The 20692-nt window shown below is 40.3% G+C and overlaps 2 protein-coding genes across 3 annotated transcripts in view; both read right to left on the bottom strand.

Moving 5' to 3' along the window:
* Window positions 1-1837: 1837 nt before the first annotated feature.
* SMPD4 (sphingomyelin phosphodiesterase 4) lies at window positions 1838-19170 on the bottom strand. Of its 2 annotated transcripts, XM_061370730.1 has the most exons (19): window positions 19069-19170; window positions 18726-18812; window positions 18123-18265; window positions 17905-17980; window positions 16878-16986; window positions 16275-16327; window positions 15534-15685; window positions 14130-14262; window positions 13428-13499; window positions 10022-10111; window positions 7472-7617; window positions 6945-7035; window positions 5958-6058; window positions 5540-5703; window positions 4607-4812; window positions 3844-4077; window positions 3016-3147; window positions 2724-2852; window positions 1838-2300 (listed from the first exon to the last, which is right to left on the bottom strand). In XM_061370730.1, the coding sequence occupies exons 1-19, from the start codon at window positions 19105-19107 to the stop codon at window positions 1974-1976; spliced, it is 2484 nt and encodes an 827-aa protein (XP_061226714.1). In that variant the 5' UTR covers window positions 19108-19170; the 3' UTR covers window positions 1838-1973. The 2 variants fall into 2 exon arrangements, with proteins under 2 accessions (XP_061226714.1, XP_061226715.1); XM_061370731.1 differs by lacking the exon at window positions 10022-10111 and having other exon boundaries at window positions 19069-19169.
* Window positions 13998-20692, bottom strand: part of GGT1 (gamma-glutamyltransferase 1) — a 103693-nt gene continuing 96998 nt past the window's right edge. Inside the window, exon 14 of the transcript XR_009728041.1 lies at window positions 13998-14009. The gene's annotated coding sequence lies outside the window, so the exon portion shown is untranslated. The remainder of the gene's footprint in view (window positions 14010-20692) is intronic.

The following is a 20692-nucleotide window of genomic DNA, read 5'->3' as shown; positions in this document are numbered from 1 at the left end:
GGAAGTGGGGCATGTACCCAACAGTATGTCAAATTAATAGCATGGTCATTGCAGAAGGTGAGTTAGAAATCTTGTCTGCAGAAAAGAGAGAAATGATGACCCAAGTCCTGTGACTGCAGAGCTGATCATGGGAGTGGCAGTTTAAGCGAACAAGTTTGCAAAGCCAAGGCCCTCAAGTATCAAATTGCTCAAATCAGACTTGCACCAGGACAGTTACAGCATCACAGCCAGGACAATGACTGTAAGTATAAAGTAACTTTTCTTACACTTGATGTGGAGCATGGAGATGCAGCCCTTGTGTGGCTCTAAGGCTCAAGCAAACTGATTGGTTTACTAGCAAAAATGGTTATTGTAGGCTTTCATATTACTGAATGCTTTTGTTCCTACAGCATAGTTTTGGATGTTGATTTACATCCAGCATAAGCTGAATGGCCCTAAAATGGTGGTTAGCCATAAGCTCTAAAGCTGTTTTCTCACTGAACCTCATTTTACTTTTGATTAGTTTGTCTCTCCCACACGCACCATCGTGGCATAGTTTTAGAGAGCACAAAATATTTGGGGTTTTTCTGACTGAATTACCTTTTGAAGCTCATCTGTCAGGATTCCTCTTCGTGGCATCTCATGATGCATTGCTTCAGAGAACATGTGGTGTTAATGAAAGTATCTCGGAATGAAAATTGCAGGAAGGAGTGAGAGAGAACATGGGGACAGAAGTACACAGACAGCTGTGCTTGCTGTGTGCCATACTCTGGGGCAGGCACAGGCTGGGGGGGGAAAATGGAACACTTTAGTCCTGGGGAAATAGGGATGTTTTGACATTGCAGAATACTGTGAAAACACCTGATTTTTATTGTTTAGTACTGTTAGGTCATGCTGTTATTTAGTAAGTGACTACTGAGGTCCTTACCCTTGATTAGAGATGTTTTGAGGGACATGTTTTGCAATTGCTGAAAGTATTCTACCCAGAAACCCACCATACTTTTTACTGAGGAACTCTGTTTAGTCAGATGTTTGACTCCTGTGTCATCATGGGGGTAATTACTGTGATGACAAGCCAGGGATATACCATAAAGGCATCTAACATGGAGGTGCATGTGACTTCATTTAAAAAAAAACCCCAAAGAAACAAAAACAAACCTTATATGTAGTAGTGTCATGGAAGTTGCTAGAGAGCATGTAGTCTTGCTTCTAGAGGACAGCGCTAAGTATTCCCTCCATTGTAATGTTAAATCCTCCCACCATTCTGAGCACTGTGTTTGGTTTATGTTTCACAACTTTAGATTCTCACAGTAGCTAACTGCAGAGCTTGTAATAAAAAAACACCAGCCAACCAACCAGAAAACCCCCACAACAAACCCAAACCCCTCCAATTTCCCCACAAACCCCCATGACCTGGGAGGTGGCAACCTAGAAGGGAACTCCCTTACTCTAGATCTTTGGGAAGCGAAAATCTTTTCCCTGTGTTTCCAATAAGTATAGCTGAAGCATATGAATTTGGTGATTCATAGTGTGATAGAATTCTTTGCAGATCAGGTTTAAGATGTAGCTCAGGCTAGTGCTGAGAATATTGGTGCACTTTATTTCTAGCAAGATGCCTCCAGGTTTTTACCTGCTGTTGCTACCTGGATAGTGGTTTAGAAGAAACTGTATGTCTAGATTAAACTTTAGACCCTCGGCTATTCTGTGTAAACTGACCAGAGTGCTCCTGATTAAAGTTCCCTTCATTATAAAGGCTCATTCTTCCCCCTCTCAAGAAACCCCAGTGATTCACTAGATTCTACAGAATGGTTTTATAAAAAATAAAATGTACTTTGATTACTCCACAAGACCACATAACTTGTTTATAAAACTCAATTAACTTTAATATTGAAAAATAGTTTAGGAAGATCTGATACAGTAATTCAAACAGTCATTGAATCCCAGTTTTATCCTTAAAACATTTATTTTTACAAATGTAACCTGAAACAAGGAAATTAGTGTTCATGTGGCTTCCATCTTTCAGAGAAAAAAGTCATTATTGTGGCATAAAGAAAATATCCGATCAGGATAATGAATGTGCAGCTCACTGGCCCAATGTTAAACCAGGATGCAGTGAAGTAGATCATCAGCAAAGAAATGAGAGTCCGGTAGCTAGCCAGAAACCTCAGACTGATTCTTGGTCCCCAGTTCTGGCTTGTTCTGTCCTTCACCATGGGACTACACCTGATTTTCTGTATGAGATGGGGCTTGGTAAGATGGTAGCGACAAAGTCTGCCAACAAAGTCTTCCCTGGAGCAAAGTACATCCATCTGATCAGCAAACTGAGGTAAGAAAAGTTTAAACATTAGTATTCTATTATAACTATTGCCATAAAATAAGTGTAAATTACTTAGCACTTTTCTTCATTTATGGACGGGGGGGAAGTAATCAAAATGTAGTTGAAAACAGTAGAACTGCTTTAGTGCAGACTTGCCATGTATCTATTAAGCCTAGTGGAAGAAAAGGATTTGCTCTTCCTGCTTCAGAAACATTCATTCTGAATGATACACCACTGTTCAAACATCAAGCATAAAGACTACATTTAAGCTGTCATACTACAGGTAGTGAAGCAGGCCTGTTACTACAGGGGACTACTCATACAGTTCACAGTAAAGGAGACTGAACAAGGACAAATTTGCAGTTTCATATATGTGCAAGAACAAATTTGCAGTGGAAAACACAAGAGGAGACAGTGCTGTACTTACCCTTGCATTAAGCACAGAGGATAACCGAAATAGGAGGCGGACAAGAGTGGCATTTTCATAGCTTCGAATGGGCTGAAGCTCAGTATCGCCTTGATACTGCACCTCAAATCTACGTAAGCCATTTATGATCTGGAAATAAGAAAATAAACCCCTTATCTTGTAGGTCCCATCTGAAACACCTCTATGCAGGTATCTCTCTTAGCCCCAGGATGTAGAAGGACAACTTGCTGGGTTGTTGTTTTCTTTTTAAGAACAATCTAGGGTGGCAATATGGACTCTTTTCTTTTCTCACCTGGTACCTGCCAAGGGGTGTAAGAATAAGGCCATCCTCACTTTCAATGCAGTCTGGAAGCTGGTTTTTCCCATTCTTGTCTTGAGCCATCTCACAGTTCTTCATCATCTGGGTCAGCTGGGCTCCATTCAGCTACTCAGGAATAACACAGATACCAAGAACTGCTTAATAGCAGTTCTAGTAACTATTCTATGATTCTATTAATAGCACCTCCGTTAGACATTAAAAGAGAATAAAAGTCTCCATAATTCTTGTCTGTGCTCTTCAAATCCAGGAGAGGTGTTCTGTTTTATAGGTACCTTACTCCTTGAGAGCTGTCAAATGGCTGTCTTCTCCTAGGTCAATTCCGTATAAGGGAGTGTAGCTGACAGAAATTAATCTGTTCTTTTAAGTCTAACCAAATACACTGACTACTTCTAGTTCATAGCTGCAGTTATTTACTTGTATTTTTATAGCTCTACATTTAGAAGGTACTGGATCGTTCTTAAAATTTAAGCCATACCTTGCCTGTTTGTAAACGTGAGAAGAGGTCCAAGTAAAGAGACAGGTTTGGTCTAAACTATAAAGTCCAATAGGAGTGGTCACTTGAAACAAAATAGGCTTGGTATTTAGAAATTCAGAGCATCTAGTTTCCTCTGTATTGAAAGGGGTTTTGAAGTGGTCAGGGTGAAGTCAAGCCCAGAAGGTGTTTACAACAAATGTGCTAGCAGGGTCTCTTTATGGCTTTGTGACTCCAGAAAGTACAAGAGAGACCCAAGTATATTTGAGGGATCCTGACTCCTGTACACACTGCTACATAGGAAGAGTTTGTAGAAGGATGTTACGTACCTTAAAGATTTGGCACAAGTATTCCAGTGCCTTCTCTAAATATTCATCTGTTTTTTTGATGCTGTCTTGCCCAATTTCATCAAGGTCATTGCCTGTGTAGGAACCATTCATCTCAGATGGTGTAAATCTAAACCACGAAAAGAAGGAGTGGCTAGCCATTGTCTCTGCAGAATGGTCTGATATGGATTTTGCTGTCTGCTGTGCCTGACAAATTAACTGAGCCAGTTTTAACACCTAAAACAAACAAACAAAATTGTGTGGGACAAAGATAAAGGAACACTAAGCATCAATACATGGATAAAACTGCACTTTGATACCTGGCAGTGAGAGCAAACCCACTCACTCACCTGATACGGTCTTGTGTTAAGACTGTTAGCTGCATTTCTATTAGGGCAAAGGTAGTTATTGTGTGCTGCTTAGGTTTTTCAGCTGCCTTTTATTTCCTCCTGCTATTTTTATCTGATAGATACTAATGAATCAAGTGAATCAGAAGTTCACAGTAGGCATGTCTGAGAGGAAATACTCATTATATACATATATATATAACGTAATACTCATAAATAACAGCAAGCTGTTACATTAACTTCTATTTAGCAGAGCAAGTAGGTTTTTACAGTTGTGCTGTTTTGAGACCCCTCAGGTTCCAGAAGTTATCATCACCAAAGTTAATTATACAGTAGGGCAGGGTGTGAATTTTTCCACTCTTCACTTATAATATGGATGCTAAGCACTGAGACGAATCCTGTCAAAAGTTGTTCCTTACCAAATTCCTGACTTCTGTGCCAAACATCTGTTTATACTGGCAGTCCTGTCCTTCCAGGCTGTAAACATGACTCTTCACCTTGAATGACGCATCTGCAGTAGCTGGAGGCCAAGATGAGAAGAAGGCTCCACTAAATGTGGGAGTCATAAACAATCTGTGTTGACGATGGGGAATCACAAGTTCTGGCTGCAGGAATAACTGTTCCCCTAGATTTTGAGAGAAAGAGTGAAGATGATTATATCTCCTGTTGTGCCTGGGAAAAGTCTAGCTACAAAGAATCTTAAGGCTGCTGGACAATTTGCTTTTAGATAAAGAGGCAGTTCTAGGAAGAAAGAGACCTTAATTACCTTTTTTTCATTTCATTGTCTCTGCCTACAGCAGAAAATGCCAGAGTGCATTTAAATACAGACCATACAGGCATGTTCAGCTTTTAAGTTTGGTTTTGGGGGTTTTTTCTTTTTTTTTTTTTTTGTTTTCAAAGGCACTAGAGTGTCATAACACTTCAGACATTGATACTTGTTGTATCTTGCCTCTCCCAAATTTACTGTATTTTAATTATCCCGAAGAGCATATTTGAATAGCTGACTAGTTATTTTGCGAAGTATAAATACATAAAAGATATAAGAGCTTTTAATCCTGAGATAAATATTTAGTGAGACAAGTGTAAAAAAGCCTGACTTTACTGTAGACACCCAATACTGAGTTCTTTAAAAAAGAATCATGGAATGAAATCTAAATGATGGTGATTAGAAAAGAACTGTAGACTTATTAAACCAATACTAAACAAACATTAGTGAAGACACAGACTTCTGAGTGGCAAAATAGCATGCAAAATGGGAGTAAGTATTCATCTCAGTGCTTCTGAGGTAAGATGTAGCCATTGTGAAGAAAGACTGAGACAGGAAAGCGTAAGATGTCAAAATATCCATTTACCTTTCAGGATCATTTCAGCTAGATTGGGCTGAGCAAAGACCTTAGCTACTCGGAACACCATGAAAGCATTTTTTGGACTGACCAAGTCTGTTCGAAGAGCTCTGTTCAGAAATCCTGCAAACAGCTTAGTATACATGAGTAAGTTTTCTTGAATGAAGGTAGCCCTGTCAAAGTAAGTACAGGATTTGTGAGTACAGCTATTTAAATAACTGTTTTATTTTCTGACAAAAGAGTCATTAAGTAAATGTTTCATACTGTCTCTAGAAAGATGGTGTATTTGCACCAAGATGTAAGATCAGTCTCAAACCAAAAGCCTGTGCTGTAAGAAATTATCTCTAATCTTGTACAAGCAACTAATTCATACTGAAATCCTCCTTGAGGTTTGGCTCACGTTACTCACAGCTGCTTTTTTCCTTACCATTTCTCTGACACGCTGTGAGGTAAGTGTTCTGTGCTTTGCGCTGGCTTTTCCAGAGCATACCTCCATGGCTGCAAGTAACTTAACCACATCTCAAGAACCTAAGCAAAATCACACATAAAAACACGTGAATACAGATACTTTTTTGAAAGACAGAAAGGGGTGAATGTTATCTTAATGACAACTAAAAGATTTTAGGAATAAAGCTCTCTCTTATAATCTGTCTTTGAAAAAGAACTGAAAAACTAAGTACATGTTCATTAGGACCAATGTGAATTTTCTATAATACACAACACAGCACTCATGCAGCAGCTACAAAAGAAAACTTAGTTGGTGCCTACACTTAAGGTGCATTTAACAGCTCTGATAGTGTTCACTGAATCCTTTTTGAACTAAGTAAACAAGATGCTACATGAGTATCATTTCAGCTCTGGTCTTCTGTCCAGGCATACCCACCACCCTAAGGAAACAATGGAGGAGCCAAGGATACATTTGCCATGGCCTCTGCAGTCATTTCTTCTGACATTGTGCCTTGCATGTGTATCTCAAACACTGCGATAAAGCTAACTGTAAATCTAGTGAGTAAGATCAAACCTTGTTACGTTCTGCATTTTTAAACTTCTACATTAATTACCAAGAGTCATGGTCTGATACATTTCTTTTACTGCTTGTAGGAGGCAATATTTGCAATATCTATCACAAATTGTATTTTACTGCTTTTGTTTATGACCTACTGTATTAGATATTAAGAAATTAGGACCTGTAAGGATGTAACACCTTTTCCATGCCAATAACCTGTAGTAATTATCACCAAGACCTATTTAACTATGTCTCACTTGCACTCTTAACATTAAACTATGTGTTATATAAATAATTTAACTGCTCTAACTCCCCAAATGTTTGGAGACCAAGAAATAGCTGCTAAACAGTAATAACTAATTACTAGTTCTGTTGCATACAGACTTAGAAAGAGAAGCAGGTACGTACTGCTCTGAAAGAGGCATCCAGAGGCCAGTGGCCAAAACAGTGTTGCAGAAAGATGTAAAGTTTCTGTCGGACAAACCGAGGAATTACAACCCTGCAAACAGGTTCAAAGACAGATGTGTGAACATCAGCAAATCTAAAAAAGGTAAAAAACTCAACATACTACCACAAATGCAAATACAGAAAGCACTGACCCAAACTTGTTCTTTCTTAACTGAAGCTACTTCTGCCCACTGAATTTCAACTCAAATACATAAATATAAAATTCTCCACTAACCTTCTCCAGAATCCTCCAGTAGCATTTTCTTTTCTCTGACTTGTGCCAAGATACAGACTAGTGTAACATCAAGACATGTCCCCTTAGCCCCCCTTCCAGTGGGTGTGAGAAACAATACATTAGCTCTTATGTACTTTTATTAATGTACTTCTGTATTTAGCCATCAAAACAGCCTAATTCAGCCTCTCAGTGAAAGCAAGAGTTTTTCAGGGAGAAGCTCTATATGCTTCAGACAGGCTGCTCATGTACCTACCTTTTAAACTCTTCTAGTGGGCTGGCTGTGTGGGAGTGGGCTGAAGGGGAGAGAGGCTCTGGTTTCAGGCTGTTGCTGAAAGCATGCAGATGTTTCACAAGCAGTCTTACCACTAGCACATGCTCTTCAGTGGGCTTAAATGACTCCTAAATTCAAAGCAAAAGACAGGGAGATAATGAATATCATATGCTAAATGTCCAGGAGATAATTGAGGAAAACTATATTCTCAGATCAGATACTGAAATGCAAGAATGCTCTCCTCCTTCTAGGTTCTTCACTGTAGTTTGATGCCACCTGATTTTAGACAGACTTGCTCCCCTGGATGAGCTGCATCAATCTTCTGCCACCAGTTCACTAAGGAACAGTAGCATATTTTTGATAATGTGATTGTAAAATAAAGCATCCACAGTACTCTAATGCACTGAATTTCAGGCCAACATTAAAGAACAGAATAACTTGTAGATTTCAACTTACCCTTTTCTGAAAAAAGAGTATCAGCCTTTCCTTACGGTTACAAGTTCATTGCTGTGGACAGCACAACACATCCTTTGTTTATGCGCTTGTCTGGCTGTATTCTCTTCCTATGCTGGTACTTATCTGCCTTATAAGAATAATCTTAGAAAGAGTTATGGTAAGAATAAGAATTGATTCAAGTCCTGCATGATCCTGTTGCTCCTAGCATCCTTATGGGTAGAAGCAGCCTGGGTGGGAGTAGCTCAAGGAGCAATGGTGAGACACAGCAAGTGTACGATATCGCAGGGAGATGAAAAAGATAAAAATGAGCTAGTTCTGGTGCCCAGCACCGGAGCTGGTCTGCTGAAGAATCTGGGGTCAAAGTACTAACTCCTTTGCTACTGTAATCTGCTTTAAGAGCAATCCCTACTGAAGGCAAAGTTTAAGACATTGTATTCTATATTTCACAGCTCTCACGTTTATCAGAACTTGAGAAAAATGTACATGAAGCAAATATAACAGAAGATGTTGGGAAAGTGTATTAGACAATAGCTGCGAGATGTTTTCAGGATGCCAAATGCAGCCATGCTGGAGTAAGATGGCCAATATGACTCTAGGAGACTGGCAGACATTTTTATACAAAAAGCTTCCACTTCTTAAACCCATTCAGTAGTGTTTCCACTGCTGGGGTGTGTGTGTTGTGTGTCCTTTCTCTGCAATCCCTGAGGCAAAGCAGGTGTGGTTTTTACAACCTCATTAAGATTTTTAATACACTGTAAAGTTCACTCCAGGAAAAGATTCAAGGCCTAATAACAGATATAATCATGTAGTACAGCTTTCTAAGAGAGGATTAGCCTGTAATCAGTGTCTTGTGTCCTTGACAGCTCCTGGCAAGTCAGCATGTTTTCTACAGCCCTGATGAGGGGTTTATATGAGAACTCTGAGAAGTTACTTGGTTCTAGAAGTTCAGGTTGGGATCTCCAAAAGCAACTGAAGAGGTTGAGTACTCTGCTATAGGCCTTGAAAAGGTGCAATTAAAAATTCTAGGCTCCCCCAAAGGTACCTTTTGAATTTACAAGACTTAGTACCACTGTTTCAGTCCATTGCTTCAGGTGATGCAAGCAGGTTTTCCCCTTAGCAATTCTTATCATTTCTTCTTAGTCTGAATCGGCACCATTACGAACATTACTGGTTTAAAAAACACTCACAAGTGTTTTTGTTGTAAAACCTTAGCTTACAGGATGGATGTGTACCATTCTTAACACAGTAATTAGATAAACTTAATAGTAAAAAAGATTTAAACGCTAGCAGTTCCTGTTTTCTTTTGTAAGCAGTACCTTGAGATAACACAGCACTTAAGGGGATTAAACAGCAGGAAAATTCTATGTAGTGCTAAAGAGCTTTCAAGTATAACAACAGCTTTATAGTATATATGCTCAGCCCTCCCCTTTCCCAAAATGAAGACCCAATGAATAAAGGGCTGAAGTAGGGAAAGAGGAATCAGCAATCTGTTCCAACAGGAATGTTTTTGCATGCACATTTCCTGAACAATCTGCAAATGTACCACTCGTGTGCTTTTGCAAAACTGTATAGTCAAGTTTACATTGCCACTATAAATTTAGCACTATCCAATGACATCTCACTGGCTAAAACTCTCTACATGTTACCTACCTTATTTTTAGGTGACAGCCATGCAAATTCGGATCTTCTCTTCCATGCTTTCTGCTTAAATGACTAGTGTGTGAGGGCCAGAAATCTGCCACTGGGTGAAGCCAATTTAGATGTCAAAAAATATCAGCATAGCTGATAAGCCTCTTTCTACAATGCATTATAAGAGGGCATCTCTAAAAATGAGAGTTCACGATTAGTCCTCATAGTATGATAGATTTTAACTCTTTTCTCCATGGGCTTTGCTAATACCTCTCAGTATCTATCTGCACTGAAAACTTAGTAAATCTCAGTGCAGCATTCTCAGTCAAGATGTAAAACCACACCTTGGCAGAAAGAGCTGCTGTACAGCTAGCACCAATACACTTCGCAGATTATATGATGGAACAAGATTCTTATAAAGGAAACAAAATGAAAAGATGGTAATACTTGGTATGCGTGGAGGGCCTGGTAGCTGGATTGGGCAGGACTACCGTGGTGTTTACTGGAGATACTGAGTCGGTAGTGGAGAACCTCCAGCTGAGACAACAGAAACAAAAAGGAAGGGGGGGAAGGGAAGAAAGAAGAGAGCAAGAGAAAAAAAAAAAAGAGTGAGAATGAGCCCAAGGAAGAAGGGTGGGGAAAAATGAACATCACAAATACAGTCAGGGACAACAAACCACAGTAAGAACTGCAGCCACAGTATCCTTCTTTCTGGTGTTCAGTACATTGATTCCACAATATTTCATGCCTTTTATCAATTTGGAAATACAACTGGGAGCAGGTGTAGCTGTAAGTGGTTGTGGCTCTTTGCTAGCCTCACAGCGAGTACTGGTAGGGGACATATGGAGCTTTTGCCAAATAAACTCCCCATTTCGGAAGTTAACTGAAGAAACATGGGTTTACACACAGTTACAGTGTTTTCCTAATGGAGTAAAAGCATTCAATATTCCGCAAGCATTTTTAATGCTGTTTTGAAAACTCTGTCATTTCTTCTGTGCTGCTGGAGAACCATGGTTTGTATATTGGGAAGAAACTCAAATTGATACTTTCTTCTTCCCAAGGGACAGGAAGAAAATGGTTTGCTTCTTTTAAAATCATTTTGACCCTGTCCAGTATGTTTCCAGTTCAGAGAAATCCTCTGTCTTCTCTTTCCACTTAAAGGCCATTTACGAAGGCTACAGGTCTTATGAATGTCCTCAAAAGAGAAATTACTTTTACTACCTCTTCTTGGATGAATAAGGTAAAGAGTATTTTTTGACAATGCAATGGTGAAGAGGATACTGTAGCAACAGTGACACACATGTATGAAATTAATGAAAAAACATGAAACAAAAAATGTACACTACACAGACCCCAATGACAGTTTTCAGGCATCTAAACTAACTCTCCAGATCACACCTCTGCTGTCTTTGAATAGCCCCTACCCAATGTCCTCTATTGCCAGTTGGTATCTTTTAGTTTTACTCTAATCTTAGAGGGGTTTGTGCAAGCTCTCCAATAACTCAGCCTTGTCTGCTTCATAACCATCTTCCCTGCCACAGGAATCAGCAAGAGCCTGTAGTCTATTTGGTGTTCCACAAGCAGTGCTGGGGTCTGTGGCACCTGGCATTGGAAGGTCAGGAAGCATTACATGAGGTTTTATCAAAAACGTCTTTTTAAGGATTCATTGTCATTACAGCGGGAGGGAATAGGAAAGGAGATGCTGCACACTTAGGCTCTGGATCATTTAAGAAAGAAAAAGAAAATAGACAATATAAAAGAATGGGAATATAGTTTAATTAATGGGGAAAACAGTGAAACAGCATAGCAAATAGTGTCACCTCAGGCTTACACCAGATCCAGAAAGAATTCAAAGCAGTAAAGTAGAAAAGAAATAGACCTTCTCAAAAGAAATTATTCATTCCATTCCACCTCCTTCTACTTGTAAAGAGAAGTCTATGATGATATTGCCAAGGCTTAAGGAAAAGCTATCATTCCCGGAGGCACTTCACAGGAAAGTTACATAACTGGGATCTGGCTTGGCGCATCAAAGCAAACGAGTCTGGCTGCTGGACAAAGAAAGTGCAAGTTCTGTGGAAGCTCATCTCACCTTCCAAAACAGGTATGTGGCCACTTCAAGCCACTGATGGTCAAACAGACTTGAGGGATGAATGGTCACTGATTACCCCTCTTTCCAAATGCACAGAATGCTAAATGGGATCAAGTGAACCTGCTTAATTATTAACAACTTAAACCCTGATGTTAAAACAAAATTTGCAATTCTGCATATTCTAATTCCTCATCTGAGGAACTATGACGCAGACCATTCTCCTTCAGCCCACATTAAGACTAGTTGACAGCTTAAACATCACAGGTCCTGTCCCCAGATGATCTCTAACTCAGATCTCAGTCCTGCAGGAGGGATCCATTTACGTGAATCCATTTACGGATGTCATGGGGAATTCCAGTCCCTTATTCAGATGTTCTAACCCCCAAAGAGTAAAAACTTCCTTTTTCACATGTTTATGATTACTTCCCATCAAAGACAAAACTAAAATACCATTAGGGAGTTAATGGCCTCGAGCTGCGGCTCAACACACCTTGTGGATCCTGAAGTGATGATTTCAGAGAACTTTCAGCTTTACCTAGTCCCTACTCCACCATAACTTTGATAGCCATTATCTATAACTGCTGCTCCCTAGTGTTAGAAGAAAGCATCTGAAATACAGAGGGTGAACAGAGGAGAGAAGTTTAAAGCAATCATCATTCTGGCCTAAGCACAGTGCTTGATGCACAAAGACTGGACAGACAGACAGACCAAAGGTACTTCAAGCAAAGCCTTTCCATCACAGGTGCATCACAGCCATGCTGCTGGGAGTCCCAAGTGGAGACTTTGCAACATTACTGACTTTGCATTTTGACCTCAAATTTAAGACCAAAAGACAAAACCCATCACACTTCAGCTCTCCAATGTTTTTCCCTAGCAAAATATAAGTAAATTTGTTATTTTATAGCCTGTGGAGTAAAGGATTAGAATTTCTCAATTGATCAATTCCCATATTGCTCTTTCAAACAGGAGTAAATCCTGAGTAGCTTTCATATTTCTCCCCCCCTTCCATGAAAGTCCCACTGTGACCCAGAGGGAATTCAGAGGATCAACATTTTCTCCTTCAAATTCCCTTTATAATGCCTTTGATCTTGGCCTCCCCAACACTTACTTAATTTTTACATGCAATAGTTTGTTACTGAATAGGCCACCACAAACTGCTTGTGTATTATCTGTGCAAGAGCTTTTTAAGATATGTAGCTACAGAAGTACTTATGACACCACTATGGTGAAAAACATATTTTGGAATAGGAAACAACAAAATTGGCTTATTCACTTAACACTGAGGGACAGTTTTGTAAGATTTCCTTTTTTATTTTGAATTTATGATAAAAAGTGGTTATGGATCTTAGAAATGACTAATTGGTATTTCAGTAACAGTAGTTATCACTGCTGGAAATAAATTTTAGCTATTTTTAGCAGCCATGTTGCCCCATTGAGATTTAATACTATGGTGCTATAGTGGCATCTTCCCCATCATTAACAGTTTGACTCTTGGCATTCAGATTGTTGTGACCTTCCTACAAACTCATCTTTCACAAAAAAACAAAACACAACTTCTGCAATGAAAGCAAACCTGGATGACACACTCACAATATTCTTCATAACTGGATTAGCAATTTTGACACATTTGTGTAGATATTCTGGTAAATTATTTCTTTTCTTTGCACCAATACACCAAAACAATTATCCACACAATACGAGATTTACCCCAAGATACGAGGTCAACCATCAGATGACACTCACGAAGTAAGTACAGACTATTACCTTGACATGAGGGGACTGCATTTTCTGATACATTTCCAGTGAATAATGATGAAGCCACATTTCAACAAAGATCTGCAAAACAAATATTTTCTCAGCTAGAAAAGAGAAATAATCCAGGGCTTGTCAGTCACAAGCTAAATATAGGGGAAGACCACAGCAGACTAAGATTCGAAAACTAAGTTGTACTTTGTAAATAGATAACCACCTATTCAGAGAAGTTTCTGGTTATCATGTCAATGCAAATGACTGAGTTGGCACATTGTTAGCACCTGCTAAGCGTCAATAATTCACTTCAGCAACATGGTAGGAACTTGTTTCAGAACCACTGTCAAGATTCTCCTTTCCCTTCCCTTGATGGTGAATGGAACCAACTTCTTTCTGCTTGACCTTTGTTTAGAGCATAGAATTGATGTAAGATTAAAAAAAAATAATAAATCAAGTTTAGAAACTTTCCTGGAAAAAGAATACTCAAATGTTTGGGATCAGTTGTTAGATATGCAGTCTTAATTAAAAAAAAAGTGCCTTTCGAAATTACAGGTTAACAGTTTCACAGTTGTTCTTTGTTTCACTAACAGAAAACAACTGCACCGCTCAATTCCAAAAACTAAAGCAAAATGGCATAACTATCTTTGATTTAAATGAAGAGGTTCCTCAGTTTGCAGCAAGAAATGTGGGGTGTTTTATTCCTTAAATCCAACTTACCTGCAGCAGTGTTTCTGATCTCCAGATCTCCTGGGAGGCTGGGTCAGCATTCAGAGAGGGCTGATGAGCAATGTGCCGTTTCAGCAGGCTGGTGTGGTGCATGCCATAGGAAGTGAAAGGCACTGCTGGAGACCTTTACAGACAGATGAATGGAAATACTGAAGTCGGTAAGCCTCAGTAGAGGGAAATGCATCATTGCTTTTAATACTGGATTATAAACTGGAAAGCAGTCTTTAAGAAGTGAAACTATACAGCTGATTGCACAATTTGAACTTCTGCCTTCTGTTACAATTACTAGTCACTTTAAAGAAATACTACATCCCTATTCATACTGCACTGAACCAGCTTTACACAGACCTAATGTTACGGGTTTTCCACTCTCCTGTTCAGTTTTTCTTTCACTCTGTCTTCCATATTCATAATTCACCTGATCTGTGTTTTCCTGGGTACAAGCTAAGGCTCAACAGACCATGGAAACTGCTATTTAAAATGCAGTTACAGAAAATATAATGGCTATTTTTCCATTTGTATAAAATTACTAATATTGATGACATTTTATGAATTTGAGTAGTAAAACTGATTTTGAAAATGTGGATTTTCACACACTCAGCCACTACAAAGCACAAAAGACTATCTGCTTGTACTGGAGAATTTTCACTTCAACTTTGTGAGTTTGGTTTTATGCCATATTCACATAGACACATAAAACTTTAGTAAGTAGTCAAGAATCTTTCATCTTTTTCCTTCCAGTTGTGGCTAAATAGCTTGATCCATTACCATGCAAAAAGTCACTTGAAATGCAGTCACTCATTATGTGATTTGATTACTAATATATGTCTTGGCTTTATATATCAGGAAGTTACGAACTAAGAGACCTATGAGCCTGCAGCAAACCATGGGTACATGGCCCCAACACATCAGTTTCAAAGAACTGTAAAGCAGGTCCTAAGAGCATTTAACAATCAAGGACGGCAACCTCAGAACTGAAACAAAATGACCAACTGCCGAGTTCTGTGGCTTTGTAGCAACATTAATGAAAAACGTAAGTTTCCTTGTAACAGTGTTGTCACCAACACCATCTTTACCACATACCATACGTATTTGAAGATAGCAAAAATTACTGTCAAATACAATCAGATCTGTCCTACTCCAGTTGCAGTGCGCAAAAACGCAACTGGAGGGGAGGAACTGATTAATTTTTGTTGCTTGTACGTGCCTTTTCTGCTCCAATAATAGCTACTTTTCAGACTTCCAAGTGAAACCTTTATGGTAAAATTAAGTGAACATAAATATATTTAATGTTTGTAATTACATTAAGTACATACAGATCATAAAGAGGGGACGTGTCTCCTGTATTCTGGAAGCACTGTTCCCAGAGTTTGCCTCTGGCATTGTAGTCATTACCTGGGAGTTGGGGAAGGGATGGCTCCCCCAGGATTTAGAGGAGGTGGAGGAAGGACACTTCCTTCTGTGGGTAGGAAACACTTCAGGTATGTGTCCACCAGTATGAAATAAGCACTGTTGGAAGGGCTCACATGATGAGTGACGGTTGTGCTCTGAAACAGACACACAGGATATACCTGGAGTTATATACTGTTACCTGAAGTCACTGCTAGGGCATGTCTGCTATGCAGCCAGATCCATTTAGTATAAATAAGCAGAAGCCCTATGGCCCTATATAGAAGGCTATAAGGAGTGAACTGACAACAAAGATACCTTGAAGCAAAGGTAAAGTAACTAACTTAAAGAGAACTGTTGCTGTAGTAGTGAATGTAACAAAGTATGAGAAAAGCAGTATCATATAGCAGAGGTAACAACAGGAAAAGGAACCAAACAACCAGACACCATAGTACAGAGCTGTGATTACAACTGCATAAACTGTCTTACTGGATAGAGGCATAAGAAACCCATTTGGCATCCATTGCCTACTCCATGTTGGTGTATTGTTGGACAGTCTGCTTACTGGTATATCTAGAGGTATTTTGTTTATTATCCAGTCTCCATCACCAACTGAACCAAAGCAATAACAAATTGTAATAGTACAGACAAAAACCACTGTAAATTTAGCTTGACTGCATCTTAGCAGACCCTTAAAGCAGTGTGAAAAAGACTAATATTAAAGGAAAAATTGTGAAAGGTACTTACCTTCTGTGTAATCAAACTAATTGCAAAGTAAAACATATAATATTCAAATGGATCTGGAAGAACAGTCAAGGATCAGATAACAGGTACAGCTGGGGGTGCTGAGTAGACATTAAGTTATTTTGTCAATGCTAGCTTAACAGCAAATTCAGCTTTGCTTTCCAACTGACTCAAACATTGAGGTTTTCTCTATGTGGCAAGGCGTGTTTGCATTACTCTTAGCACATTGACTGTCTCAGACTGAAAACAGTGCAGCTGCAACTAGAATGCTTGCAACAACTGTGCCAGCTGCCAAGTTAACATGCTCTTTTTCTATCATATTAAATAAACTATGAGTAGTTACGAAAACAAGAACTGTGAAATGCAGGCTCTACTGAAAGTACTGGGAATTTTGTTGTTGACTTGAATAGAGCCAGAAATTCCCCCCAAGGGTTTATAAGAAGATGACAAATTTATTTTTCATTGGAATCTAAACATTTCTAATCAGCTCAAACTCTTTAGCATGACTATGATTTACCATGGACACAAATACACAACAGAAACACTTGTAATATCTCAGGTTTAGATACTTAAAAGGAATTAAATATCCAACTGTTAAAAGGATACTAAGAGCCAAATTCAAACCTAAACCACCAGATGAAGGAAACTGGACTTTGTTGTGGTATAAAGAGCATTCAGGTAGGACTTGCTCTTGTATTGAAGCCTTCACGGGGCCCTGAAAGACAGAGTGATGAATTATTAATGTGGCTACTCAGCATATTTGTGGAGTATGTTTTCAGATAGCAGTTATGCTGCATTCCAGCATTCTGGGATGCTTTCTACATTCAGCCCTATGGGATTTTACTACACTGCAGTAGTTCCTTGTGCAGATGAATGCCCTTTAGATAACTGCCAACTTTCTCACAGAAAATAAGTATCAGGTTGGACTGGGAGCAGCAGGAGACCGCTGTTTGCCTGTTGCTGATTGTTTTGTTAGGGTAAATGAGCTGTAGACCAGCAATTACTATATGTTTGAATGATATTTCCTTTTGTTAAAGATTGTAGAGCTATCTGAATTGATAGCTTTACAGGCATCAGTTGTCATGAGATAGCTAATAGCAACTGAAGAAACATAGTGAGACAAATCTGCAGATAAATACCTTTATTTGGAAGGTCATACTTCATATCTAGGATTCATACAAAGGATATGTATTAGTCCTCAAGTACATGGGCACAAAGCACAGCCAGGGAACGCACTGCTCTGTGACAAGCCTGGAAAACTATTTTCTGTCCTGCAAGGGATGCATCCCTGCCCATGGCAGGGGCGTTGGAACTTGATGATCTTAAGGTCCTTTCCAACCCAAACTATTCTATAATTCTACTGAAGTACTGGTAACAATGACCAAGCTGGGCAAGGGATAAGAATCACAATGCAGCTTTCCTCGCCAAGCAGCACAAATATCAGCTGCTGACAACCCTATCTCCTCCAAAGTTCTTCCTCCAGCAACTGTTTAGAGAAACGGGTGTGCTCCAAAAGTGGAGCACTGAGAACGTATCTTGGCCTGTATTGAACCGTATGTGTACAGTGTGTATGAAGTTCCAACAACTGCAACAACAACTACATTCTCGTCTTACAGATTTTTCAGTTACTCACTGGAAGATACGAGACTGGGAAATCATATCTGTATTCTTCTGTTTGGAGTTTATAAACCAGCTTCATCATTGGTCCACTGCAAATGAGCATCAGAAAGAAAACCCATGGTAAGTACCGTCTCCTGTCCCACTTTTATGAACTTTTGCACAACAGAAAAAGGTCAAACACTAGTTGGTTGTTCACCATACATTTTTTAATCTGTGTTGAAATGCGTTTACCTGGGACCCAGGAAATCCAAAGCCACAGAATATTCTGTAGGATTTGTTCTTCCTTGCAAACAGAGAAGATTCCAGCCTATAATGATGCCATCCAGGCTACCAAAAATGCTCTCCACCAGCCATGGGAAGATACCATGTAGTTCCTTTAGGGAAGAGACACAAATAACTAATATGTACAATTCCTCACTGGAATAATCTCTACTGCATGTCCTGGAGTGCACAAAGATGCTGCTTGCCACCTATTCATGACCATTTCCGTATTATCACTGGGCATTGTAATATGGCAATTACAGGAAATCAGTGATGATTTCTGATCCTACTAAAGTTGCAGTGATACTCATCAGCATCTATCCAATTACTTGTCACACTAAAAACTAGTCTCATGAATTGAGGCTGAAAGGTGTTAATGAAGTGCAGTCAATTGAAACCACTTTAAGTGCTTACAAAAGGGTTTTAGCTCTTTGGGAAAACGCTGGATTCCCACTGTTTCACCTGGGACCCTCTAAAATCCTAAGAGAAACAGGAAGGAAACAACAATGTGAAAAAAGCAAATCCCCCTGGAATGGGCCGGGCAGATTTTCTGACAGGGCAGCGACTGCTCACCTTGGCGGGGAGCTCCTCAATGACCGTCCTCAGATCCTGGCACCTCTGAGCAAACGGCTTGTTTACACAATCTGCCTTCAACGTGGCCTGTCACAAATCACATCGGAAATGGGTAAGCACAGTATTTATTATGGCCGTGATGCAAACATCCCCCGATCACACCGCTCCTCCCGTACAACGTTTCTACCGACAGGGCTGAAGTCAGGCTGACCGCGCAACCTCACGGGCCGGTAACAAAGCTAACATCGCAAGTCCGAACGGAACGGGACGGGACGGGACGGGACGGGACCCCCCGCGCCGCTCCCCCCGGCGCCCGCCCTCCCGCCCGGCGCTCCGCACCCACCAGCAGGAAGCTGGGCTGCTGCAGGTGCGGGCCGGCCATGCCGCCTGCTGCCGGGCCGCGCCGCAGGAAGAGGCGCGGGAGCAGCCGGTAACGCTTCCCGCAGGCCCACAGCGCGAAGTCCCTCCCGCCCTCGGCGCAGCTCTTGTTCGTCATCCTACTCTCCCGGCGCCCCGCGCTGACGCCACTTCCTGCGGCCAGCGCGCCTGGCGGAAGGGAGAGTGCGCTGTTGCTATGGTGATAAGCCCAGCGCCTACAGGATGGCGGCGCTGAGGGAGGAACGTCCCCGGCCGGCGTGAGGCAAGGCCCGTGTGGGTTTAGCCCCTTCCCCACCCATGGTGGGGACTCGGGGGAGCAATGGAGGTTCCTTTGCGATCATCCGTGGAGAGCTGTTAAATACAAACAACATCGCAAGACAGTTGGGACCGCGGTCAGGCAAGACCACAGCAGGTCAGGGTATGGTGATGGTGAATCTGAAGCCATCCTTTGGCCAGTATTCTGAGAGAATTCCAGTCAGAGGTCTAGAAAACAGTAGTTAATTTTATACAATAATTAACACCATTAAACATGGTTACAGAAAATAATCCTGCTCAGACAAGTTTGGTTTGGTTTGTGACCAGATTTATAGGTTTTGTCAGGAAGGATCAGTGTGTAAATGTAATTTTCATTATAAATTTTATTGGTTTATGCAAAGAGGTGCAGGAAAAGCTGAGTAAAATGCCTAGTTTAGGTTGTGTAGGAGGTAAAATGTGGCCTTATACTCCACTGCTGCCATTAAGATTGAAACAAAGCGTAAAACATTCTGTTGGAGAGAACAACGAAATAATTCCTTCTGTAACATCAGTTCTAATCCTGCAAGGTGACTTTAGTTATCCAGTATAACAGGATTGTTTGCCATTGTAAAATGATTCACTATTTACATAAATGTTTACAGGATCAGCATTAAAAAATGATACATTTTTTCTTAGTATTGACAAGTGCTTCCACCCCAATCTGCTTGTCCAAACTGGAGCTCAAAACTGCTTTTTGATCTTGGTGGTAAGTGGAGGGAAGGCAACAGCTCCAGTGGCAGTAGAACGATCCAGTTTCTGCCTGCTAAAAGGATGAATTAAGAGCTTTCCGGATAGCCCTGTTTGGAATTCAGCCAGGCAATTAATTTGCTTTTCCTTTTTGTATTACATATGGGGATTTTTGGTGTTTTTGTTGTTTGGGGGTTTTTGTTTTAACAGTTATGCGGTATTTTGAACGTAGCAAGCTGGTAACAGCTGGCAGAGGAATTCTTTGATACGTACAAAAGTGTGCTTGAATTATTTGAGCTGTGTTTGCTGTGATGTACATCAGTACAGGTGTTCTGGCTGGGATGCCAGTCACGCTTTGAAAGTCCATTGCAGATGGAGACTTTCTGTGGCTCCTTGAATTATCGGTTCCTCCTGCAGGGGGGGATAAAGAGCTATGGTAGCTCCCGCAAAAGCTGGACCTGACGGCAAAGCGTTTGCAATGTGCTTGTTTAGCCATGAAAGTTATGGGTATGATTGCCAGGAGTTAAGAAAACAGTTGATAAAAAAACCCAACAAGAAGTAAATAAGAGGAAAGAAAACAATGGGGGTGCTTGCTAGGGAGGCTCAGG

Source organism: Neopsephotus bourkii, unplaced genomic scaffold (genome assembly GCF_033783945.1).
Source record: "Neopsephotus bourkii isolate Nb327-2 ecotype Australia unplaced genomic scaffold, CSIRO-AGI_Nbou_v1 NB_1542, whole genome shotgun sequence".
Classification (NCBI taxonomy): Eukaryota; Metazoa; Chordata; class Aves; order Psittaciformes; family Psittacidae; genus Neopsephotus; species Neopsephotus bourkii.
Note: the sequence above shows the minus strand (reverse complement) of the source record. Positions and strands in the feature narration are given on the sequence as shown.

Coding starts and splice junctions, on each gene's coding strand:
- SMPD4 (XM_061370730.1), bottom strand. CDS start 19,107: ATGGCCGGCCCGCACCTGCAGCAGCCCAGCTTCCTGCTG. Junction 13,500..14,129: donor GATCAGAAACACTGCTGCAG/GTAAGTTGGATT, acceptor TTTGTTTTGCAG/ATCTTTGTTGAAATGTGGCT. Junction 10,112..13,427: donor TGCAGTCCCCTCATGTCAAG/GTAATAGTCTGT, acceptor CTGTTGTCTCAG/CTGGAGGTTCTCCACTACCG.